This window comes from Petromyzon marinus, chromosome 1 (genome assembly GCF_048934315.1).
Source record: "Petromyzon marinus isolate PM22_M1 ecotype Great Lakes invasive population chromosome 1, UKy_Petmar_22M1.pri1.0, whole genome shotgun sequence".
In the NCBI taxonomy this organism is placed as follows: Eukaryota; Metazoa; Chordata; class Hyperoartia; order Petromyzontiformes; family Petromyzontidae; genus Petromyzon; species Petromyzon marinus.
In genome coordinates, this window is record NC_133667.1 from 78,920 (window position 1) to 105,819 (window position 26,900).

General features: G+C 46.5%; 1 protein-coding gene across 11 annotated transcripts in view; it reads left to right on the top strand.

The window, feature by feature from the left end:
- Positions 1-3,806: 3,806 nt before the first annotated feature.
- LOC116956277 (dual specificity protein phosphatase CDC14C-like) overlaps positions 3,807-26,900 on the top strand; it is a 31,749-nt gene continuing 8,655 nt past the window's right edge. For 10 of the 11 annotated variants that reach the window (XM_076073706.1, XM_076073744.1, XM_076073721.1 and 7 more), the window contains exons 1-13: positions 3,808-4,218; positions 5,670-5,760; positions 8,337-8,412; positions 8,886-8,978; positions 11,542-11,621; positions 20,981-21,047; positions 24,088-24,150; positions 24,234-24,321; positions 24,668-24,750; positions 25,274-25,421; positions 25,615-25,753; positions 25,968-26,172; positions 26,674-26,879. In XM_076073706.1, the coding sequence (XP_075929821.1) occupies positions 4,173-4,218; positions 5,670-5,760; positions 8,337-8,412; positions 8,886-8,978; positions 11,542-11,621; positions 20,981-21,047; positions 24,088-24,150; positions 24,234-24,321; positions 24,668-24,750; positions 25,274-25,421; positions 25,615-25,753; positions 25,968-26,172; positions 26,674-26,879 (1,385 nt within the window). In that variant the 5' untranslated portion in view covers positions 3,808-4,172. Of the gene's footprint in view, positions 4,219-5,640; positions 5,761-8,336; positions 8,413-8,885; positions 8,979-11,541; positions 11,622-20,980; positions 21,048-24,087; positions 24,151-24,233; positions 24,322-24,667; positions 24,751-25,273; positions 25,422-25,614; positions 25,754-25,967; positions 26,173-26,673; positions 26,880-26,900 lie in introns of all 11 variants that reach the window. The other variant, XM_076073844.1, reaches the window with a different exon arrangement.

Here is a 26,900-nt window from a genome sequence, read left to right on the forward strand (position 1 = left end):
CATCGCAAAAAAACACGGAAGACTACGCCGCTTTCCGGTATCCACATAAAACGTACTATACGGGGACCGACCCAAGCAAACGAGCCAATGCCGCCTTCATCTAACGGAGAGTCCTTACCGATAAATAAAAAAGCCTGAATGCTAATGGAGCACTGAATTATCGAAGTCGGTCCAGAGTTTGTGTTGAAAGAGTGCTTACTAATATGATGCACTCCCAGACGGCCGTGTCGCCAATGAGTTGTGTAAAAAAATTGTTTTGTTTTATGCATAGAAACATGGGAAAGAGTCATTGCGTATGTATTTTAAAAGCCATAATAGGTTTTAACGGCGTAGTGTTGCCATGTGGCTGGCGTGGCGTGTGTTTGTAAAGCAGCTGATAGTGTTCAATGTAAGGCAGGTCTCCGCGTTTCTTTGAACAAGGCGAGAGCAACATGGTTATGTGAGGTGTATTACTTGTGTTGCAATGGAGATCGAGGAAACCCATAGTTACAGTGAAACTTACAGACAGTGCTGTTGCATTGGGAAATACGTAGGCTTAAAGGTTGGATGATAATTCTTGAAGATCGGTCTTCCGGAACGTGTATGCGTCTTCTTTGACAGGTAAACATTTCTGTTTTGATTTATTTTACACTGAAGCAACGAGTTAAATGACACCGAACAATATTATTTCCGGAAAGACTAAAACAAATTACAGAAAACAATGCCCATAGGCTATGATGGCAAAATAAATGCGCGTAGAACATAATGGAGCAAAAAGCATTTCGATATCTCCTTTAGAGTCTGTGGACATTCGTTTTTCTGTAAATAGTTTAGTTTTTCCTACGTATTTCAATGGGATTTAATTTGACTAAAAAGCATAGACAAAATATAGAACATTAAGCTGTGATATACTCGTATTTAAACGATTATCATTTAAATGTCATTGTGTACATTAATGGAACCCCTAGTTAAATGAAACAAATCCGTATAAAAATGTTCGTGAGCTCTCATATGACAAATGTAAATTCAAGTACTTAAGTGGCGGCTATGAATATGATTACGCCCTTATGCAAAGTACATCGGTCAAAACAGACATTAACGGCTCTACCCTGGTTGAAAGACTGTCGACTTATATTTTAATCTTGGGCAACCTTTTTTATTTTAAATTATTTTTATTTTACCAGGTAAGGCTCACTGAGCTATTTAGCTCTTATGAATATCACAAATTATTAGCTCAACAAAGTGGCTTATATTCTTAGTTTTTTCGGTAAAGTCACGTTGAAGAGAAACAACAAAATAATATAATATATATAAAACAATAAAAATTCTCACGACGTTTCGACCATAACTCAAACGGTCATCTTCAGGTGTGTTGGTTTGCATAAATTTATTTTTAAACGGCGCATTTATTTATTTATAAAAAACGTTAGCGTCACGCGCAGCGATTTGGCAGTTTGCCCAGGACTAGTCCATCTATATTTTGAAAGAGGAGGGGGGAGACGAAATTTTTATAATGTATGCTGTCTGAAAGCCACTGTAAGCGTGAACAATCAATTAAGAACTGAAATGGTTTATCAAATCTTTCCAATGATTGCTAAGATAGAATCCATCTTCTCGGTTGAAATTGTCTCTGTGCTTGTATATGTGGATAGCCTCATGAACGAATCTCTCATGGAAGCCAGATGGCTTACAAAGAACCTCTGTCTTGGAAAAGTCAATGGCATGTGAGCCTACTGAATTAGAACAATGATCTGCTACGGCCGAGGTGTTGGTCCTACCGTGTTTAAGGTCTGCTTTGTGTTCACGAATGCGGTCCGAGACATGGCGTTTGGTTTCTCCAATGTAACTACTACCACAGAGGCAACTTAGTTTGTAGACACCAGGGTATTGTATGTCCGGAATCACATATTTTACAGACGGAACCAGATCACGGATTTTATGTAATGTGTTGAAACGGACCTGGATCTTGTGTTTATTCAAGATTTTGGAGATCTTTTTTGTGATCCCAGCAATGTAGGGTAAAGTGATGGTTTTGAAAGGCTCCTCAAGAGGGTTCTTCTTCATGGTTTGAGTGATAGCTTTGCGGATTGTATAGTCGGAGTAACCATTAGCCCTAAGAGCTTGGTGTACGTGCTTGAGTTCACTGCTTGTGTGTTCCTGGTCGGATATGCATTGGGCTCTATGATACAGAGTCTTCAAGAAGAACCCTCTTGAGGAGCCTTTCAAAACCATCAGTTTACCCTACATTGCTGGGATCACAAAAAAGATCTCCAAAATCTTGAATAAACACAAGATCCAGGTCCGTTTCAACACATTACATAAAATCCGTGATCTGGTTTCGTCTGTAAAAGATGTGATTCCGGACATACAATACCCTGGTGTCTACAAACTAAGTTGCCTCTGTGGTAGTAGTTACATTGGAGAAACCAAACGCCATGTCTCGGACCGCATTCGTGAACACAAAGCAGACCTTAAACACGGTAGGACCAACACCTCGGCCGTAGCAGATCATTGTTCTAATTCAGTAGGCTCACATGCCATTGACTTTTCCAAGACAGAGGTTCTTTGTAAGCCATCTGGCTTCCATGAGAGATTCGTTCATGAGGCTATCCACATATACAAGCACAGAGACAATTTCAACCGAGAAGATGGATTCTATCTTAGCAATCATTGGAAAGATTTGATAAACCATTTCAGTTCTTAATTGATTGTTCACGCTTACAGTGGCTTTCAGACAGCATACATTATAAAAATTTCGTCTCCCCCCTCCTCTTTCAAAATATAGATGGACTAGTCCTGGGCAAACTGCCAAATCGCTGCGCGTGACGCTAACGTTTTTTATAAATAAATAAATGCGCCGTTTAAAAATAAATTTATGCAAACCAACACACCTGAAGATGACCGTTTGAGTTATGGTCGAAACGTCGTGAGAATTTTTATTGTTTTATATATATTATATTATTTTGTTGTTTCTCTTCAACGTGACTTTACCGAAAAAACTAAGAATATGAATTACTGCAGTCACGAAAGCTTTAAATCAAAAGTGGCTTATCTTTTGATTTAAAGTTTCCGTGACTGCAGGGATTCATATTCTTGGTTCTTTCGGTAAAGTCACGTAGAAGGGAAATAATAAAAATAAAACAATAAAATTCTAACGACGTTTCGATTGCAACACACGCAATCATCATCAGGTGTGAAAACCACAGCAAAATTTTTTGAAATTTTCTTGCTGTGGTTTTTACACTTTACCGAAAGAACCAAGAATATAAAGTGACTTATCGTGTAAATATTTATAGGGGGCAAATACTCTTAAATGCATGGAGTCCACGAGACCACGGGGAGAACATGTAAATTCCAAATATACTTTACAGACGCCCCACAGTGATGTACTGTCATGATAAGCTAGCAAGCCACGTTTGTTAAACCCTCCACCCCCCCACGGCTTCGCCTCTGTCCACCCAGCAGCAACTATCTAACTGGGTGCACCACAGTTGACAGGCAGGTCGCGTGTGCTGGGATAAAGTGTGGGTATTCCACGGCGTCTGGTCGGCGTATACGAGCTCGCTAAAATACCCTCCCCAAGTGGGGCTGTCGTTCTTGCTCCAGTGGAGGCAGCACAGCGCAGCCCTGCGCCTTCCTGGGATGACGTCACGCGCATTTTATGAATTAAACTGTTGTGAAGCTCCGTGTCCTGCTATTGGCCTGTTGTATGTCAGGTGACCTTCATTACATTTCGTAGCGAAGATTAGCCACCGCTGGTGTTAGGCGTGGCCCCTACGTGTCACGTGATATTCCCTGCAGCCAATTGAGTACGCGCGGGAGACGCCGATACATTGTGGGAAATGCAATCCCTTTGCGCCGTTGCCAGGGGCGAGACGTCAAACATGGCGGCGCTGCTGTAATTCGCTTTTTTAGCGGCGCAGTCGGGAACGTTCAACTTGTCACGCCTTACCCGAGATGTTCTAGCGTCGCCGGGAGCACGGGGTAGGCTTCGCGAGTCGCCGCAAGCCAAGCAGACGTGCGTGAACCGGTGCGGCCAAGGCGTACCCACAGTTAACGGTTGTCGGATAGATTTCTTAACCCAGGCAGGGGCGACCTCGGCCGCAGGGAAAAGAAGGCCGCAAGAGAGTCGGTCTTCGGACTCTTGAGCTTCACTGACGAGTTCAAGGAAAGGAAGACGACGAGGAGGCGCCATGGCTGATGAAAACGAGCTCATCAGCTCAGCGGAGATCATTAAAGGTGAATTGAGTTGCGCTGCATTGTTTAGAAACAGTTGCAGAGGTTCATGACGTCAAGTGGCCAGCAACAAACAGTATTATCAAACTTGATTTGAAGCTTTCGTGACTGCAGGAATCCATGCTCTTTGGTTCTTTCGGTAAAGTCACGTAGGTAATAAATAAATCACGACGTTTCGGGCGCAACACAAGCATCCATCAAGTGGGAAAGCACCTGATGATGGACGCTTGTGTTGCGCCCGAAACGTCGTGATTTATTTTATACCTACGTGACTTTACCGAAAGAACCAAAGAGTCAGCATTATCAAAGTTGTAATAGATATTAGTTGACACGTGTCATGAATTGAGCAAGGCTATTATAAGAGATTGGGGAAAAGAGATGATAGGATGGAGTAGTGCTAAGGACAAAGTGGAAAGAGAGGTGATGTGACTGCAGTGTGATGAGTTCGGTGGGTGAGCGAGTTGTTGTGACCTGCAGTGTGGTAGTTGAACGCAGTGTGGATGAGATGATGTTGAGCTTCTTTTGCACCGTACGTAGCCAACTGTGCTAATCGGAGGTGCAGATATTACAACAGTATTCCAACATCGTAATACAGTATAGTCATTGCATGATAGGCCGGCTGAGATTGTTGTGCAAAGCAGATTGATTTACTGTGTTTAAGAATAACATTGTTAAATATAACGTGAGGAACTGTGGAATTCCCAATCTTGCGTGATGGCACTACAGTAGTTCACCGCTTTTTGCAGTTTCACGGGTCGATTCCAGTGGCCGCCCTAATTATTAATTATTAATGTGGACATAATTTGCAAGAGTATCCTGTTTTGTGTCGCTGTTTGTCAACACGTACCAAATTACCTGCATATTACAGTACTAAGTTAGGATTATGCATAGCAATTGTTGCCTCCTGCTGGCAGACAACACCCCTGGTCACTTTTGAAAATGACTATCCTGATATATGATTGTCCTGGTCTCTTGAGTTACCACCTGGGTAAACTTAAGAAACCAACTGATATCATTGGCTGGCGTTTTTTAATAGAACATGACCAGGTTTTATTGTCACCACAGTCAAGTGGTGGTTCACAGTGAACATTCTACATTAATTCAACAAAAAGCATGACGTTTACTGTCAACTACAAATGAGTGGACCATATTTTGAGTGGAAAATAATAATTAATAAACAATACATGACGTGCATGGAGAGCGAGGGGAGAGATAGGAGAGTGTATGAAGGGGAGTAGAATGAGATTAGAGGGGAGAGCGAGGAGAGTGCGTGGACGGGGTAGAGAGAGAGAGATGCTAGGAGAGAGAGATATGAGAGGGGAAAGGCAGGATAGTACGTGGAGGGTAGTTGAGAGATATGAAGGGAGAGGTAAGGAGAGTGAGTTTGCCTGTGTGTATAATTTGTGTGCATATGTGTACAATGAGTGTGTGCGTGCGTGTGCGCGCGCGAGCAGACCGCCTGTACTTCAGCACGCTGCGTAGTAAGCCGCGCAGCACGGCGAACACACACTACTTCAGCACGGACGATGAGCTGGTCTACGAGAAGTGAGTAACTACTACGCCCCGCCCAAGGTGTAGGTCAGGGGTCGGGAACCTTTTTGACTAAGAGAGCCATGAAAGCAAAAAATTTGGAAATTTATTTCAGTGAGAGCCATATAATATATTTTAAAAGTGAATTCAACTAAATGTCAGTATAATAAGCCTCTGAATTTATTCTTTTAAATAATGTTGTTATAACACTCACCATTAATGCGACTTCTGGTGCTGCATGGATTTGCTGATGTCTTTGTAGTCGGGTTGGTACTTGGTGAGGTTAAGCTTCATGCAAGCGTTGAGGCTTTCATCCGTTAAACGTGATCGTAGGTTGGACTTGATGTTTTTAAGATGTGAGAATGACTGCTCACATGCATACGTAGATCCAAACATGGTCAATACAGCAATACTCAAACGCTGCAGTGTGTGGTATGTGACAGGAAGCGCGTTCCAAGTTTTGAGAATCAGCTGGTCTTCGGGTTGGAGTTTTTTCATTTCTGTCCACATGTGCTTGCTCGCCAACTCCGCTTTCTGTCGTGTGATTCTTTCCAAATCTTCATTCAGTGACTTGAACTTATTCACCCACATGTCTGAGGCCTTCAGGTCAGCCACTTCTGCTTCAAAATCTCTGACGGAGACACCAGGGATGTAATTCAGGTCGGCTGTGTTCAGTGAACACTCATTTGGATGGGTGATGAACTTAAAAAGACGAGTGTGCTCACGAAATTCTCCAAAGCGTGCTTTGAAGGACTGTAGGAGACTGGATGTGCAGCCAGCTAGCTGGTGGAGATCAAGGTTTTGAATGGGCTCACTTGCTGTGCATGCATCTTTAAATTGGCTCAGTTTTTCAAAATGTAGTAAACGACCTGTTTCAAGATCCGTGATGAAAAGCTCCAGCTTGTTTTCAAAAGCAAATACAGCTTGTTGAAGGGATAACACTGTATTTCCAATGGCTTGCATTTCCACGTTGAGCTGGTTCAGATGTTCAGTCAGATCTACGAGATAGTAAAACTTGAGGAGCCACTCGGTGTCGGCTAGCTCAGGATGCCCGACGCCTTTCATTTCAAGGAAAGTCCGGATTTCGTTCAGGCAAGCCGCAAAACGGCTAAGCACCTTCCCTCTTGACAACCAACGCACATTGCTGTGCAAAAGCAGACCAGGATAGTTATTTACAACTTCATCCAGCAGTGTTTTAAACTGGCGATCATTTAAGGCTCGGGCAACAATAAAGTTGATCACACGAATGACCAGCGACATCACTTCGCCAAACTGCCTGTCACACATCTGAGCACAAAGTGCCTCCTGGTGTATAATGCAATGGAAACTTAGGATGGGTCTATTTTCATGTTCACGGAGAAGCGCCACAAATCCTTTGTTTTTCCCCACCATACACGGAGCACCATCAGTACACACTGAGAGAAGTTTATCCATAGGTAGACTTTTTTCTTGAGCAAACTCCATGAAAGACTTGAATAAATCCTCACCTCTTGTGGACCCTTTTAATGGCAGAACAGCAAGACTTTCTTCGCGCAGTGTGTCACCAACAGCATATCTTGCAATCACGCTGAACTGCGACAAATGGCTCACGTCTGTTGACTCATCCAAAGCCAGAGAAAAGAACGGCGCTGCATTTATGTCCTTCACTTGCGTTTCCTCCACTTTGTTTGCCATCACGATGGTACGATCATGAACAGTTCTTGCCGACAGAGGCATGTCTTGTATCCGTTTGATTATCTTGTCTTTGTTCGGAAGATCATCAAAAAGTTCATTGGCTACATCCAGCATGAACGTTTTAGCATACTCGCCATCTGTGAATGGTTTTCCGTTCCTCACTATTGCTAAAGAACCAGCAAAGCTAGCCGAATTATAGTCACCTTGCCGGGTCCATACGCGGAGTTGCTGCTGGCTAGCTTGCACCCTGCTCAGAAGCTCTTGGCACGCTTTCTTTCTGCTGTCTCCCGCAGGGTATTTTGATGCAAAGGTAGCGTGGCGCGTGTCGAAGTGCCGCTTTACATTCGACCGTTTCAACGATGTAATTTTGTCATTGCAAATTAGACACACCGCAGAACCCGCTCTCTCCACAAAGGCGAATTCTTCGGTCCATTCGTCCTGAAATGTACGATACTCGTCGTCTTTTTTTCTTTTCGCCATCTTCTTCGTCGAAGGGTTAGCTTTGAGCTAATGACCGAGCAGACGCAGTCTCAGACTGATTCAAAAGGGGGCGTTTACTTGTTTTACCCAGCAACGGCAAACGTAGGCCAGTATCATCCAATTAAAATAATGGACAATTGCTCCTGCAGCCCTGAACAGGACATGCGCAGTGAAAAATTGATGGATGGATTAAAACAAGTGAGAATATTTTGTTTTATCTGCGAGCCATATGCAATCATCAAAAGAGCCACATCTGGCTCGCGAGCCATAGGTTCCCGACCCCTGGTGTAGGTGGTTCAATTGCACTGGAGCCCAGGTGCTGGCCTACGGAGAGAGAGGAGGCAGACAGTGGTGTGCGGTGGCAATATAATTTGGGATGACTGAGTGGAGGTAAGGGAGTGAGTGGAGGCTGTAGGTGACAGTGTGTGTTTTTGCAGCTTTTATGCAGATTTTGGGCCCTTGAACCTGGCCATGCTATATCGCTTCTGCTGCAAGCTCAATAAGAAACTCAAGGTATTGACCGGCACCTGCACATACATGTATACACACAGATGCACACACGAGCACCCATCAAGGCTGGTACTATGCACGAGGGGGTGGGTGGCCAGCACTATGCCCAAATGAATTGACTTACTGGATGCCCTGGAACGGTTCAGATATTCATCACGAATGTTGGCCCTGAGCAGGAATCAAACTCGGGTCAACGGTTTCCCAGCACAAACTGTTAATCGCTGCAGCACCGTTCCCCACTCTCCACATACATACATGCATGTGTGTGTATATATATGTGGGCAGCGGTGACGCAATGATAAGAATGCACGATGAACCCCGCGACTCCAGTTTTATTCCTGCTTACGGCTACCATCAACAGTGGCTGTTATCTGAACCAGTCCTGGGCCTCCCCAAGTTTGAATCAGATGCAGTCACACTCCAGCTCTTATGTGTCGTTATGTGCGTGTCTGTGCATGTCTTTGTCTGTTATGTAGTCCTTCTCTCTGGCACGCAAGAGGATCGTGTACTATACGGGGCCCGACCAACGTAAACGAGCCAATGCTGCTTTCCTCATCGGCTCTTACGCAGTGAGCTTCCCCCCCCACCCACCCCGCAGCACTCTACAACAATTATATTCCCTCCGGTGGGCGGTGTGACACAGTGGCTACATGCCTGGTGACGCATTGATTTGGTGATGGAAGTTTGATTCATACACATGTCACATTGAGCGCCAAAATGTTGGTGATGTGCGATGTATATAGCCGATTCGTTAATGTATTTTTTTACTTAATTTTTGTGACTGCAGGAATTCATCATCTTTGGTTCTTTTGGTAAAGTCATGTAGATAGAAAAATAATAATTAAAAAAGTGAATAAAAATAATAAAAATAAAATAATAAAAACCAAAAAACATTCATGTAGACTGTAGCATGGTTCTTAATCGAAGTGAGTGTACGTGCAATCTATAATGTAGACTGTAGTCTGGTTATTAAGTTTGGTGAGTGTACTGGTAGTCTATAAATTAGACTGTAGCAATAGTTATTAAGCTGGGTGAATGTACTGGCAGTCTATAATGTAGACTGTAGCCTGGTTTTTAAGCTGGTGAGCGTATTGGCAGTCTAATGTAGACTGGAGCAATGGTTATTAAACTGAGCGTACTGGCAGTCTATAATGTAGACTGTAGCCTAGTTCTTAACCTGAGTGAGCGTACTGGCAGTCTATAATGTAGACTTATTATTGGTTCTTTCAGTAATAAAAATAAATATTAAAATTAAACAAAAAGCACTGTTTCGATTGCAACACAAGCGGCCGTCATCAGGAAAAAGGGGGTTAGCCTCTAAAGGCAAACTTTATAAAGGTTTAGAGATGGACATCACCCAAGTGTGCCAGCAGCATGGGCGGGGCAGCTAATGTTAATGTAGGAGAAAAGACAAGCTACTACACCAATCAAAGGGCGGTCCAGGCAATCATTGCACCTCAGTGCACACACCCACACTGCTGATGGTGGAGGTTAACAATAAAGATGTCATCAAAGTGGTTGATGACATCTTTCCAATGATTGCTGAGTTTTTAACCATCCTCTTGGTTGAAATTGTGTCTGTGTTAGAGGCCGACTGAAATTCGGTTTCGGCGCCGAAAGTTGGCAAATTGCCTCTTTCGGCATACTTTCGGTTTCGGCTGAAAGTCAATTTTTAACTTTCGGTCTGGTTTCCGCCGAAACTGATATTTACTTTCGGTCAATCATCAACCGAAGATCTATTTTTAGAATATAATGTTAGTTCTACGTCTATAACTCTTCCTATCGGTCGGTCAGCCGGCACTAGGCAATCCTATGCGATAGGCTGCAAACACACACACACACGTCAGCAGCAGCAGCTTGGGAGCGAGGTTACAGCCGCAACCATGGTCTGCTAAGGGGCCATCCATAAATTACATCACGCACCTGGGGGGTGGGGGGGTGGTCAGACATTTGTGACGATGTGTGAGGAGGGGGGGGGGTTGAGAAATGTGACGTCACATCAGAATGCAGAACTTTAAATAAATATAGACAACACGTTCTACTTAAATGTTTTCTCCTACAACATCAGAGTGCAGTGCCACGTTAAATATGCACTACAATGACAATAGTTTAAAGCGATTTGAAGCATGTTTTATTTTTATGGGGGGGGGGGTGGGGGCAGACCTTTGTGACGTCATATTTGAGGGGGGTCTGACTTTTTGTGACGTCAAAAATCGCATTACGTCATTTATGGACGGCCTCTAATGTATATACGACCGGTCAACAGACGGCAGCCTGTCTGGCTGAATGCGGAAAAACTGTTGTTTCTTAACTACAACATTTGTTTGTTTGGATATAATTACTAAGTAAGTAACACCTAAAGATTTGATATTTAATGACTTACTGCAGGCTCTGATTAGTTCTAGATTTATTTTTAATTAAAGTAGCATTGCATCATGACATTTCATAAATCTTGTGTTCGGTAACTTCGGTTATATACCTTTCTGTTTCGGTCGAAAGTGTAGTTAAACTTTCGGCTTCAGTTTCAGCCGAAAGTCAATTTTTAACTTTCGGTCTGGTTTTGGTTTCGGCCGAAACCAGAAATTCAGTTTCGGTCGGCCTCTAGTCTGTGTCTGTATATATGGATGGCTTCATGAACGAATCTTTGTTGATAGCCAGTAGGCTTGCAAAGTACCATCGTCTTAGAGAAATCTCTTTCGTGTGAGCCAGCCGCATTAAAATAATGATCAGCCACGGCAGAAGTATTGTACCTTCCGTGTTTCAAATCTGCCTTGCGCTCACGAACACGGTCCGAGACATGTCGTTTAGTTTCCCCAATGTAACTGCTGCCGCAGGTACAGCTTAGTTTGCAGACGCTGGGATATTGCATGTCAGGAATCTTGTCCTTCACAGATGGGATCAGATCACGAATTTTATTTACTGTGTTTCAATGGGATCTGGATCTTGTGTTTGTTCATGATTTTGGAAATCTTTTTGGTTACCCCTGCTATGTATGGCAAGGTGATGGTTTTGATTGGATCCTCAGTTGGCTCCTTCCTCACGGTTTTTTATTCACTTGATTTTTTATTATTATTTTTCTATCTACATGACTTTACCGAAGAACCAAAGAAAACGTTTTGTTTGTGTACACAGGTTATCTACTTGAAGAGGACAGCTGAGGAGGCATACCGCCCTCTAGTGGCTGGTAACACACCCCCTTACCTGCCCTTCAGGTGACAACTTCACCCTGCAACGCAGTCTGTCATTGTCTTTGTGTCGCCATGTCACTGTGTGTACCTCTGTATGTTTCTCTGTGCATGTGTAACTGTGTGTGTACCTCTCCGGCAAAACAACCCCTTACCTCCTCGCGGTGCTGGACAGGCAACTCTGTCGTGGACAGTGCTGTGGGGGGAAGGCCAATTCCGATCGGCTCCTCCCCTCATAGCGTCTGTGACCACCACAGGGGCTAAATGGGGGCTCTGGACGGGTGCAAGGGGCTGGTAACCCCTCCACCTTCAAAAAATTACCACGAAACGACGACTTAAATATGTAACTAATAAGCTTGTGCCGGAGGCCCCGGCGGGACAGGCGTCTATGACGTCTCCTGGCCAAACCCCAATTGGCGGAGCCAGGAGATTGAATCTCTACCCTCGGGGCTCCTCCAGAAACAACGAAAAGCCACTTCGTTTGGCCACGTGGAATGTTCGAACGCTCACTGCGAAGGAGAGGCTGCCACTCCTCTGTCGGGAGCTAGACCGGTACCGCCTGGATTTCTGTGGCATTCAGGAGGTCCGGTGGACCGGTTCTGGCTCCTGCCACCATGAGGGGTGGACAGTCCTCTACTCGGGGCAGCAGACTGTCAAATAACAGGGTGTGGCTCTTCTTTTGAACAAAAGAATGAAAGGAGCGTGGGAGCATGGCGGTGAGGTGTGGGAAGCTGTAAGCCCCAGGCTACTTTGGGCTCGCCTTCCCATCAATCGGAGGCGAGGATTGGTGGTCGTGGTTACTTATGCCTCCACCGAAGACGAACATCCGTGGAGGGATGCAGGCAAAGCCGATGAGTCAGATGCCTTCTATGACCTCCTGTCACAGGTGCTGGCTAAAGTGGCCCCTCGGGATAGTCATCTTGTTGGGTGACTTCAATGCCCGAGTTGGTCATGATGCTGGCACCTGGTCTGGAGTGATTGGAGCGCATGGGCCGGATCAGCTCAATAACAACGGTAGGAGGCTGCTAGATTTTTGTGCAGCCCATGGGCTTGTAATTACCAACACACTGTTCCGGCATCGGCGCATCCACACAACATCATGGATGCATGCCGGGTCCAAGCAACATCTGCTGGACTACATAGTGACGGACCAGCGGATGCGAGCCCAGGACCTGCCGTGGAGCTGATCTGCCTTCTGACCATCGACTTGTCATCTGTAAGATGCGCCTGCCATTCTTCCGCTCCGGTGGTGGGTGTACACCCAGGACCCCATTCCAACCAAAAGTGGCCTGGTCTCAGTTATCTGATGAAAGTTGCAAGCGAGAATTTCATCATCGCCTGCGGCTGGGGTTGGCATTGTCCCCCACTCCTCCTGATGTTGAGGGTAAATGGGCGAGGTTTAGGACTGTGACTCATGCAGCTGCAATGGCTGCTTTGGGTACGCGGTCCAGACCTCCCCAGAGACGCTGGCTGACAGAGGAGGTGTTCAGGATGGTTGAGAAAAAGCAACAGGCCCACTCCCATCGGCTACAGAATCCCACATCAGAGAATGAGGAGGCTTACCGCAGCCTTCGCTCGGAGGTTCGGAGAGCCGTGAGGCGCTGCAAGGATGGGTGGTGGTCGCGGGTTGCTGAGGAGATGGAGTCTGCCTCAGTGGCCCACGATCACAAATCTCTATTTAACTCCATCAAAAAAGTAACCTGCAGCGCCACACCTATTACCATCATTAGGGGAAAAAACGGTGATCCAATCTTTGACCCCCAGGAACAGGTCTGCAGATTTGCTGAGCATTTCTGTGAGGTCCTGGGGGAGCGAAAATCCCTCAGCCAGGAAAACATCGTGGCACAAAGTGAGGATGATCCTGCTGAGGCTGCGGTGCCTCAAATATTGGAAGAAGTCTCCCCCTGTCAGTGGCTGGCTGAAGTGCCATCTGTTGAGGAAGTACTGAAGGCGATCCGGAGTCTGAGACCAGGAAAGGCAGCGGGCAGAGATGATCTCCCAAGCGAAATGCTGAGGGAGGGTGGCGTTTGTGCACAGGCTGCCCTATATGACATCATAACAACAGTCTGGACCTCTGGACAGGTTCCACAGGATTGGAAGGATGCCCTGGTGGTCCCCCTCTTTAAGAAGGGGGACCGCACAGACTGTAACAACTACAGGGGCATCTCACTCCTCAGTGTGCCGGGAAAGGTCCTGGCAAGGATTATTCAACATCGCCTTGCCAGGCACGCTGAGGAGAGGCTTGCGGAGCCCCAATGCGGTTTCAGGAAAGGGCGGTCCTGCACAGATGCCATATTTTCTGTCCGTCTGCTACAGCAGAGGTGTAGGGAATTCCAGCAAGACCTACATCTCTGCTTTATTGACCTGGTCAAGGCCTATGATACCATCAGTAGGCCTGGGCTCTGGGTTGTTCTTCGTGCTTTTGGAGTACCTGACCCTCTGCTCACGATCATTAAGGACCTTCATGATGGTGAGCGGGCCCGGGTAAAACTACGTGGCCGGGAGTCCGAGCCATTCCCTGTACACCTTGGGGTGCGACAGGGATGTCCTCTGGCTCCCACATTATTTAACATCTATTTTGACCACGTAGTTCGTGAAGCCTTCAATAGCTGTACCGGGGGAATCTCCACATGGTACAGATATAATGGGAGGCTGATCGATGCCCGGGTCCGGTCAAGGGATGGCTCCCTATTGCTCAACCACGTTATGTGTGCCGATGATTTGGTAATAGCTACTCATTCAGAGGAGGAGTTGGAGACGCTGCTGCTGAGACTGGAGCGTGCCACTAAGAGATGGGGCCTTACCATCAGCCCCACCAAAACTAAGCAGCTGCCTGGGTACTTTGTACCATCGGACACTCCACCCCCACAGCTGCCAATCGGTGATGGGACAGTTGTGGAGAGAGTGGAGAGTTTCCCATACCTGGGCAGTGTGCTTATGACCGGCTCCAGTTTAACAGCAGAGGTCTCACTCCGAATCAGTCGAGCGGCAATATCTTTTCATCGGTTGCGTAACGCTGTGTGGAAGCTACCTGGTCTGTCGCTCAGCACTAAGCTGCAGGTCTTCTCGGTCACAGTCATTCCCTCCCTTCTCTACGCTTGCGAAACGTGGACCCCCCTAATGGAACATCTTCGCCAGTTAGAAACATTTAGGCTGGTCTGCCTACGATCCATCCTGGGTTTAACCAGACTGGATTGTGTGAGGAGCTCACAAATCCTTGAAAGATCTGGGCAAGGTCCCATCGGTGAGCTCCTCCGGCGGGCAAGGCTGCGATGGCTGGGTCATGTAGCCCGCATGCCCAGCCACCGCATACCGAAACAGCTTTTGTTCGGCCGGATCGAGGGGGCTAAACGGGCGCGGCACGGGCTAGAGAAGAGATGGAGTGATGTGGTACAGGAGGACGTGGAGCTGAGTGGACTTGCCGATGACTGGTACCAGCGGAGTCAAGATCGGCCTCTGTGGAGGAGGCTCGTGAAGGACGCTACTGGGCAGTTGGAGGTAGTCGCCCTCCAACAACAACGGAGGGCGGAGGAGCGACGCTCACAACAACGAGCGGAGCGCCGGGTGGCTAAGGCACAGCAGGTTGGCACAGTAGGGGGCACAGGTGGTGCATCAGCCAGTCATCTCAGTCAGTCAACCCGTGGCACCTGGGTCTGCCCCGTGACCTCCTGCCAGCGGGCGTTCGACACTTTACGTGGCCTCAGGGTACACATGGCATGGCACAAGCGTCGTGGTGACGTCACCGCCACTTAGTGGCGAATGGCGGTTGTTGTTCTTGTACCTCTCTATGTATATCTGTATAGTTCTAGATTTGAAGCTTTCGTGACTGCAAGGATCCATACTCTTTGGTTCTATTCAGTAAAGTCACGTAGGTAAAAAATAAAATAACAAAAAAATCACGACGTTTCGGCCACAAAACAAGTGGCCTTCATCAGGTGAAGGGACCAGACTGTCCAGAGGACAGTGCTGGAGTGAACACAGCCAAGCCCAGACCGCATTCTTCAAGCTGTGTGGGAGGAAACAGAGCGCCTTGACATAGGAGTTAGCATAAATATTAGCATGTAATTGGGGGATTAGCATGATGCACGACGACGTAGAGGGAACATGTTCAGACCGGCGAGGGGGGGGGGAGGAGGGGAGTTTACATAATGTTGGTGTGAAGAGAAAATAAGCAGTTGTGAAAGTTTGGGATACCACTACTTGAAAAAAATATATACTGTACCATTGAAAATTAGTTTAATGTTTGGTTTGATTTAGAACATCTTTCCAGTGATTGCTTAATTTGAAACCATCCTCTCGGTTGAAATTATGTCTTGTGTTTGTAAATCTGAATTGCCTCGTGGACAAATCTCTGATAAAAACCGGTAGGTTTGCAGAGAACCTTGGTATCGGAGAAAACTATATCGTGATCACCCACAGCATTGTAACAGTGATCAGCTACGGCAGAAGAATTCGTTCTGCCGTGTTTCAAATCTGATTTGTGCTCGCGAATTCGGTCAGAGATATGTCGTTTCGTCTCCTCGATATAGCAGTCACCACAGGTGCAGCTCAATTTGTAAACCCCAGGGTACTGTAAGTCAGGAATGACATCCTTTACGGATGGGATCAGGTAACGGATTTTGTGTACTGTATTGAACCGGACCAGGATCTTGTGTTTGTTTAGAATTTGGAGATATTTTTAGTAACGCCTGCTATGTATGGTAGTGTGATGGTTTTGATCGGAGTATCAAATGGTTGTTTCTGTATGGAGGGAGAAACAGCTTGGCGGATGGTACGGTCATAGTATCCGTTCCTCTTGAGGGCCAGATGTACATGTTTAAATTCACTGGCCAGGTGGTGTTTTTCCGAAATGCAATGAGCCCTGTGGTATAACGTTTTGATGAGAGAATTCTTTTGAGTCGGGTGGTGGTGGGAATCAGGTTTCAAGTAGGAATCTGTGTGGGTGGGTTTCCTGTAGACAATGTCCCAATGAGCCATCAGGTCTCCTCTCAAACAGAACATCCAAGAATGGCAGCTTGCCATCTTTCTCCACTTACATCGTGAATTTGATGGCGGGGTGTCTGGAATTTATGTGGTCTAGGAAAAGGTTCAAAGCTGGGAGGCCATGTGGCCAAATGACGTAAGTGTCGTCTACATATCTCTTCCACAGGGAAGGTCTGAGGGTGGAAGTCTGGATGGCGTCTGATTCAAATTTCTCCATGAAAACATTGGCTATCACTGGTGATAAGGGGGAACCCATGGGGGTACCCTCATTTTGTTTGTAAAAGGTGCCATTCCAAGTTAAGTAGGTGTTGGTGAGGCAGTGCCTAACCAGCACAGGTGTATCGGGGGCTAGTCCATGTTGGACCAAATTTTCAATTATTTCAATGGTATCAGGTACTGGGACCTTGGTGAACAGAGAGACCACATCGAAGCTGACAAGGATATCGTCAGGGGACAGTACAACGTCTTTGACCATTGAGACCAATTGGGCTGAGTTAAGTACTGTTGAGGTGGCCTTGCCAGTGAAAGGCAGCAAAGTATCTGACAGAAAACGGGCTAGCCTGTAGGTAGGGGAGTTGATCGTGGATACGATGGGTCGTAGTGGAGTGCCTTCTTTATGAATCTTGGGAAGACCATAGAATCTAGGGGGTTTTGCAGCAGAAGGTTTTAGGGAGGGATGTTTAGTTGGTTCGATTAGGGAGGTTGAACTTGCAATGATCTTGTTGGTTTTTATAGTTAGGCTATTACTAGGGTCATTTTTAATTTTTGGGTAACTTCCATCATTGAATAGGTCCTGAATTTTATTGTTGTATGAGTTTTTATCCATAATTACAGTGGCATTGCCCTTGTCGGCTGAGAGGATGACTATATCATGTCTCTCTTAATTTCGCAAGTTCAGAGCGTTCATCTTTGATGATGTTGCTCACGGGTTTCTTAGCATTCTTAAGAATAGTAGCTATTTCAGCTCTCGTGACGTCTGCTTGGATGTGTCCTATACCTTTGAAGGCTACATCGACCGGAGAAATGATGTCATCTATCGGTATATGTTTTGGGGTGACAGTGAAATTTAGTCCTTTAGCCAATTCTGTTTTCAGATTGTCCGAAATCGGGGTGCTACTCTGATTGATAACAATTTTGTTAACATCTAGTTTTGTGATCTGTGGAACCAGGTTTTTCTTTGATAGCTGGTTGAATTTAGCAATTAGGTTAGCTTTGCATTTGATTGAAAGTGAATCGGCAGAAGAAGCAGTCATGTTGTCTACGTGGTTCAAATCAGGTGACATTTTTTGTGTTAACGTTAAATGAGCTTGTAGGAGAGTCCTGTCTAAAGTATCGAGTTCAAAACGGAGTAGTCGTATCCTCTCTGAGATTAAAGAGAGGCTGGCCTTAAACAGAATCTGTTTAGAATTCGGTGAGGACCCACCACCTATCAAAGAAAAAAACGGTTCCATAGATCACAAAACTAGACCTTAACAAAATTGTTATCAATCAGAGTAGCACCCCGATTTCGGACAATCTGAAAACAGTATTGGCTAAAGGACTGAATTTTGCTGTCACCCCAAAACATATACCGATAGATGATATCATTTCTCAGGTCGATGTAGCCCTCAAAGGTATAGGACACATCCAAGCAGACGTCGGGAGAGCTGAAATAGCTACTATTCTTAAGAATGCTAAGAAACCCGTTAGCAACATCAGCGAAGATGAACGCTCTGAACTCGCGAAATTAAAAGAGAAACATGATATAGTCATCCTCTCAGCCGACAAGGGCAATGCCACTGTAATTATGGATGAAAACTCATACAACAATAAAATTCAGGACCTACTCAATGATTGTAGTTACTCAAAAATTTAAAATGACCCTACTAATAGCCTAACTATGAAAACCAACAAGATCATCACAAGTTCGGCCTCCCTAATCGAACCAACTAAACGTCCCTCCCTAAAACCTTCTGCTGCAAGACCCCCTAGATTCTATGGTCTTCCAAAGATTCATAAAGAAGGCACTCCACTACAACCCATCGTATCCATGATCAACTCCCCTACCTATAAGCTAGCACGTTTTCTGTTGGATACCTTGCTACCTTTCACTGGCAAGACCTCCTCAGCAGTACTTAACTCAGCCCAATTGGTTTCTATGGTCAAAGACATTGTACTGTCCCCTGATGATATCCTTGTCAGCTTCGATGTGGTCTCCTTGTTCACCAAGGTCCTGGTACCTGATACCATTGAAATAATTGAAAATTTGGTACAACATGGGCTAAACCCCGAGGTACCTACGCTGGTCAGGCACTGCCTCACCAACGCTTACTTTACTTGGAATGGTTCCTTCTACAAGCAAAATGAGAGTACTCCCATGGGTTCCCCCTTGTCACCAGTGATAGCCAATGTTTTCATGGAGAAATTTGAATCGGACGCCATCCAGACTTCCACCCTCAGACCTTCCCTGTGGAAGAGATATGTGGATGACACTTTCGTCATTTGGCCACATGGCCTCCCAGCTCTGAACTTTTTCCTACACCACATCAATTCCAGACATCCCGCCATCAAATTCACCATGGAAGTGGAGAAAGATGGCAAGCTACCATTCTTAGATGTTCTGTTTGAGAGGAGACCTGATGGCTCATTGGGGCATTCTGTCTACAGGAAACCCACCCACACAGATTCCTACTTGAAACCTGATTCCCACCACCACCCAACTCAAAAGAATTATCTCATCAAAACGTTATACCACAGGGCTCATTGCATTTCGTGCCAACACCACCTGGCCAGTGAATTAAAACATGTACATCTGGCCCTCAAGAATAACGGATACTCTGACCGTACCATCCGCCAAGCTATATTCTTAGCTCTTTCGGTAAAGTCACGTTGAAGGGAAACAAAATAATATATATAAAACAATAAAAATTCTCACGACGTTTCAACCATAACAAATACAAATTATGCATAAATTTATGCAAACCGACACACCTGATGACGACCGTTTGTGTTATGGTCGAAACGTCGTGAGAATTTTTATTGTTTTATATATATTTTATTATTTTATTGTTTCCCTTCAACGTGACTTTACCGAAAGAGCTAAGAATATGAATTACTGCAGTCACGAAAGCTTTCAATCAAAATTTATCTGCCAAGCTGCTTCTCCCTCTATACAGAAACAACCACTTGATACTCCGATCAAAACCATCACACTCCCATACATAGCAGGCGTTACTAAAAAGATCTCCAAAATTCTAAACAAACACAGGATCCTGGTCCAGTTCAATACAGTACACAAAATCCGTGACCTGATCTCATCCTCAAAGGATGTAATTCCTGACTTAGAGTACCCCGGGGTTTACAAATTGAGCTGCACCTGTGGTGACTGCTATATCGGGGAGACGAAACGACATCTCTGACTGAATTCGAGCGCACAAATCATATTTGAAACACGGCAGAACGAATTCTTCTGTCGTAGCTGATCACTGTTACAACGCTGTGGGTGATCACGATATAGTTTTCTCCGATACCAAGGTTCTCTGCAAACCTAACGATTTTTATCAGAGTTTTCCACGAGGCAATTCAGATTTACAAACACAGACACAATTTCAACCGAGAGGATGGTTTCAAATTAAGCAATCACTGGAAAGATGTTCTAAATCAAACCAAACATTAAACTGGTTTCAAATTAAGCAATCACTGGAAAGATGTTCTAAATCAAACCAAACATTAAACTAATTTTCAATGGTACAGTATATCTTTTTTTCAAGTAGTGGTATCCCAGACTTTCGCAGCTGCTTATTTTCTCTTCACACCAACATGTAAACTCCTCTCCTCCCTCCACCTCTCGCCGGTCTGAACATGTTCCCTCTACGTCGTCGTGCATCATGCTAATCCCCCAATTACATGCTAATTTTTATGCTAACTCCTTTGTCAAGGCACTCTGTTTCCTCCCACACAGCTTGAAGAACGCGGTCTGGGCTTGGCTGTGTTCACTCCAGCGCTGTCCTCTGGACAGTCCGGTCCCTTCACCTGATGAAGGCCACTTGTGTTGTGGCCGAAACGTCGTGATTTTTTGTTATTTTACTTTTTTACCTACCTGACTTTACCGAATTGAACCAAAGAGTATCTGTATAGTTGTGGTTATCTCTGTGTATCTGTAGTTATCTGTGTGTTTGTGTGGTGTGTGTATCAGGAAATGCCTCTTGTGTGAGGACTTGCCCCAACAGACTGTTAAAAGCTATACGAGGGATCTTTGTAATTGTGTGCATCTCTGTATCTGTGTGCTTAGCTGTATATGTGTGTAGCTGTGTCTGTCTAGGTTTATCTGCATGTGTATCTCTAAGTCTCCATCTGTGTACATCTTGTGTGTATGTTTTATCTGTCTTTGTTTCACTCAACCTTGCTACTCCCCCCCCCACCAGAGATGCTTCATTCGGACCGTGCAGCTTCAACCTGACCCTCGTTGACTGTCTGCAGGGGGTCAGCAAGGTAAAGACACAGCCTGCAATGGATTGCTTATGCCACTTCTGGCAGAATGGCCTCCACTAGAGTGAACTGTAGAGGGTATTTTGGTCAACTCTTCCACGATGACCAAATGTCTTAGAAGAGGTGGGCCTACCTACATTTAACCCCACCATCACAGGTGGCTATTTTTCAGGAGGGTCCTGCTACATTGGGATGTTTGGCCAACGTTGATGACATTGTATATTTTTAGCTATGGAAGGATACTTGAGAGAACTCATGCAGAACCAGCGGGAAAACAAACACCACAGAAAGAGTCAAGAAACAAACCCAGGCCCTTCTCACTGTGAGGCACAAGTGTTACCATTGTGCAACCGGTAGATCAGTCTGCCAGTATCCGTTATATAACCTGGAGATGAAATATTGCCATTGGGATACATGAAACATAATTGCTGCTTTTGAAAGGGTGACCTAGGTGAAGACGAAACAAATAGGCATACAATACACCACCTGATTAACATATCTGCCCCTCCATATACACAAATACATTTTTACACATTCCATCAGCCACATGGACTTCTGAGAGCATTTTACCAGCAGCACTGGTTCAACACAAACAAAACTCTGGACAGGTTTCACATGAAGTTTCTCATCAGCAGAGTCAACTAATGGTGATAAAACTTCCAGATGTTTACAGGTGTAGTGAGTCCAACTGAGTCGCAGACGTTCTTTAGAGGCAACACAGTTATTGTAACATCAACACGTAACACAAAAGGGTAACTGCCCCTTCACCAGAAACAGCCTAGGGTGGTGGCCACCCAGCTAACTACCCTATATGGAAGAGTTACAGCTATGAAGGGTCTGACCCTCACTCGGGTCCCCAGCCACATGTTGATACCTGTAGAGCTTCCAGCTTGTAGAATGCAGCGACCCCGGTCCCTCTCAGGGACCCGCCTTATATCCTCCTGGGTCAGGACCACTCCGCCTTGGCCCCGCCCACCTTCTCGAGCCTTCTAGCTCCCTCTCGAGAGCTCTCCCCAGACACGTGATCGCCCCCTAGCCCCCCCCACCTGGGGCCCCCTCTGTGGACACTCTGGATCATGTGTCTACGGGGTCAACCAGAGTGCCATGGCCCTGGGCAACCCTTCTACTCCCCTTGTGGGAGCCCGCATTACACACTATACGTGGTGCCCACGCTATCCCAGCGCACACCAAGCCCCGCTAGGGCTGGTACTACACCCGCCTACGGGGTGTACAGGATGACAGTGCATCGCGCGCCACGGCCCTCTCGGGCCGGCACCATACATTGACATCCCCGATGTCACTACACAGGCAAGGACACTCTCTATTATATACTAGCTTTTTTGCCCATCCAAGGACGGGTGTATATTACTGTAAATCTGAAATATTCAATAAAAAAATGTTCAGCTCATGATTATTAATGAGGGGGGGGGTTGCCCCATGTTGAGTGACGTCACCCGATAATGGTTATTGTGGAGGGGTGCGGTATGTGGAGTGACGTCACCCGCTCATGACTTAATGAGGGGAGGTGTGCGGCAGGTGGAGTGCGCGACCTTCTTGTGCGTTAGTGTAAATTTCCATGCGAGCATTAATATTAATGAAGGGGGGGGCCTCTTTTGCAGTGACATCATGTACGGATGTAGCACTGCTTCGTAGATTTCTTTTTTTTACCGTCAATTTCTGTAATGAAATGTCATTTGAAGCAACTTTGTGTAAACAATTATTTAATTCAGCTCAACCTTCCTCTGCGTTAGTGTAAAATTCCACCCACTTATGAATATTAATGAGGGGGTTGGGCCTCATGTGTTGACGTCACGCGCGGGACACATTCTGGGCTCATTATATTAGTAACTAGCGGGAAGTACCCGGCGTTGCCCGGGTCAATGTAACAGCAGTGCGTACTGACTGTGGTGGTACCTGCTATGATTACAGCAGTGCATACTGTGGTGGTACCTGCTATGATTACAGCAGTACATTTTGTGGTGGTACCTGCTTTCACTGCAGCAGTGCATACTGTGGTGGTACGCGCTATGATTACAGCAGTGCATACCGACTGGTGGTACCTGCTATGATTACAGCAGTGCATACTGACAGTGGTGGTACCTGCTTTGATTACAGCAGTGCATACTGACAGTGGTGGTACCTGCTATGATTACAGCAGTGCATACGGACTGTGGTGGTACCTGCTTTCACTACAGTAGTACATGCTGACTCTATAGCAGTATTTATCGATTGTATAGCACAAAGTACTCACCTGACAGAGTGGCGTGGTGAGGCCTAGTCCCATGCAGAACCTCTGGCCTCGCCTAGATTGTCCAGGCGGCTGAGGTGGCACCTTGGCAGGCTGGGGCTGGGCTGCTACCCCTGACCTGGACCCCCCCACCCCAGCTACAATATCCTTGGCCGCTCTGCAGCAATATATACGGCCTATAGTGGTAGCATTTAGCGACTGTATAGTAGTAATAACTGCACGCATCGGGGTGGGGGGGACATCACACAGTGAAGAATTTACCTGAGCGTTTAGTGTATTTTTATAGCATTTTTAACGCGAAGGAAAATGTTCCCCTCACTCGCACCGAAGGCGTGCTACTTGGCATGGGCCGTCCCCCCCACCAAAGGCACATGAGTTGGTATGGTCGTGCACGCGTCATAAATAAATACATTAAAGGGAAGCTCACAAAAATCGCACTAAATCACTAATTAAACTAATTTAAAGTTAAAGGATGTGAAAAAGGAATAGCGCTTGCTCACCGCGGGGCTTCCGGCGTGGTACCTGGCTATTTTTTCTTAACTTAAACTCCACACACAAACCCACACACATCCACAAACCCACACAATTTTTTACTTTTATATATATAAAAGATTGGTTAAGATAAGTGGGGTAGCCACTATTCCACCTGTCTTCTGTATCGCCTTCTCTTCTTCATCCTTTCTTTCGTCTTTATTCTTGTTAAAGGGATTATTATTGTTATATGTCGACAATATTGTGTTGTGTGTCTGTGTGTGTCTAAGCTCTTGTGTTGTTGCTGCTTCTGTTCGTTTGCAGGCACTGCAGACTGGCTTCCTGGACTGTACGCGTTTTGACTTAGAAGAGTATGAGCATTACGAGGTGGGCCACCTCCCCTCCCTCCCCTCCCCTCTTCTCATCCTTAACAGTGAATGACAGCTACTATTGTTTTTGTGTGTGATCAGCACGTTGAGAATGGAGATTTTAACTGGATCGTACCCGAGCGGTTCCTGGCATTCAGCGGTCCCCACCCAAAAAGCAAAGTGGAAAACGGTGATGATGCACACACATAAACACGCGCTTGCATGCACAAATGGGGAGTGGTAGTGTAGTGGTTATCGAACTGCGCTGCAAACCCTGCTTCCCAAGATCGGTTCCCACTCAGGACCAATAACAGTAATGATTATCTGAAATGGTTATAGTCGACTCAGCCTATAATGAGTACCTAGAACAGTGTGTAAACATCAGCACTGGGGAAAGAAAGGCAATCAGGCATGATGCTGGCCACCTATCACTTCATGTGCCATGTCGGCCTTCATAGGTGCTCGCTAACAGCACTTCCCCCATCAGTCTATTAAAAGTCTACACGGGGGGATATGTATTTTATGTGCACATGCAGGCTACCCGCTACATTCCCCAGAGTCCTACATCCCGTACTTCCGTAAGAACGGCGTCACCACCGTCATCCGGCTCAACAAGAAGGTGCGAGCGAACACACCGTCAGCAACATGGACCGAGTCAGGCACTTCTTGCCTCGGCCGCTGGAAAGCCGTCACCCATCACCCGTTCTGTTTGTAACGCTTTAAAACTAGATGAGGGTTGAAAGTGTCGGTGCACTAACTGTTTGTCCGGCATGGGCTGATAAAAACTATAAAAGAATATAAAATACAAGGTAAAGCCCACTGAGCTATATAGCTAATTTTCAGAAGCGATCTGGCTACAAACGATCACTCAAAGAAGTGGCTTATGTGGAAATATATATCAGCCAAATACTCTTAAAACGCGTGTTTCTAAATGTGGAAGGAAACACCAGAGGACCCGGAGAAAAATCTACGTGACCACGGGGAGAGAGACATGCAAACTCCAAATATACAGTTGTCATGGTCGGGATCAAACTAACGAACTATATACCACTCAAGGTAGTTAACATCTCGCCACTGTGGTAACATAATGGCTGAGCGATAATGATGATGATGATCATATGTGTTGCCGGGTGCCGAGGTAGATCTACGACGCGCGGCGCTTCACGGACGCGGGGCTGGCGCACCACGACCTGTTCTTCCCGGACGGCAGCTCCCCGAGTCCCGATATCGTGCGCAAGTTCTGTGAAATCTGCGAGGGCACACGGGGCGCCGTCGCCGTGCACTGCAAGGGTGCGTCGCGGTGGTGTGAGTGGTGGTTATAGTGGTGACGGTAGTAGTAATGTGAGCGCTGGTCATTGTGGTGGCGCTTGGTGTATTTATGATAGTCGTGGTGGAGGGCGATGCTGCTGGCAATGGGGAGATAGTGGATGTGTCAATAGTGAAAACGTTGTCGTGTGGTGATGGTGGCACTGTGTGTGTGCAGCGGGGCTGGGCCGCACAGGCACACTCATCGCGTGCTACCTCATGAAGCACCACCGCCTCACCGCTGCCGAGGCCGTTGCTTGGATCCGCATATGTCGGCCGGGCTCCATCATCGGGCCCCAGCAGCACTTTCTGCTCGAGTGAGACCCACACCGATACAACAACAACAGCCGCCATTCGCCACTAAGTGGCGGTGACGTCACTACGGCGTTTGTGCCAGGCCAGGTGCACTCCGAGGCCACGTGAAGTGGTGTTGGCTTGCTGGCAGGCGGTGACGGGACAGACTCATGTAACATGACAACACCTTCACCCAATCTGCTCCACTGCCTGCTCCCCGTTTGCCCCCCTCGGCAGGAGGCAATCCGGCCTATGGGCTCAGGGGGAGGCGTTCCGTGCCAAGCAGCAGCGTGTGGGCTCGGGCCCCACGGGGCGCGATGGTACGGCACTGGGCGTGTCGCGGATCCTGGCGCGTGTCGATGACATCAGTCTGCGCGACCCGCTCGGCCCCATCTCCCCCTCGTCATCATCGCCATCACTGCACGCCACGCAGATCGAAGACGTGAGTCTCACAAACGTTGGGGTCAGGGGTCATGGGGAACTAATGAGATGTGTGTGTGCGTGCTTGTGTGTCTCCGTTTGTGTGTCTGTAGATGGGTATATGTGTATACATCAGGTCCATGGGAAGTGGTGGCGCAGTTATTAGCACAATACGCTACGAACCCCCCATGCCCGGAGTTAGATTACTGCTCATGGTCAACATCCGTGACGAATATCTGAACCGGTCCTGGGCCTCCCCGAGGTCAGCTCTTTGACAAATTAGATTATCCTGGTCTCTTGAGTGCTTGCCTAGTTAAACAAATAAACTTGACAGCTTTAAATGAGTTTCGAGCATGGTGAGACAATAATGCTAGCTACAAAACCCTTGTGCCGTTTTGGTCTTAATAGGTGTTTGCCTTAATCGGTTCTTGTTAACAGAACTTGCCCCAACAGTCTCTATAAGGCTACACAGGGAATCTTTGGTTTTATGTGTGCACGTGTGTGCATGTGTGTACCTGTGCAGTATGAGGAGCAGGTGGAGGGCATGGGCCGTAGTGGCCCCACACAGGGAGACAAACTTCGCGCTCTTAAAAACCGGCGACACACTCGGCATGCCGCCACCACCGGCCCCACCGCCACCAGCAGCAGCAGCAGCGCTGGCAGTGGCAGCAGCAGCAGCGGCGTCACCACACGGCACTCGGCAGCCTTGCTCACCAGCGGAAACTTGAGGTGGGAGGAGGCCATTTGTCG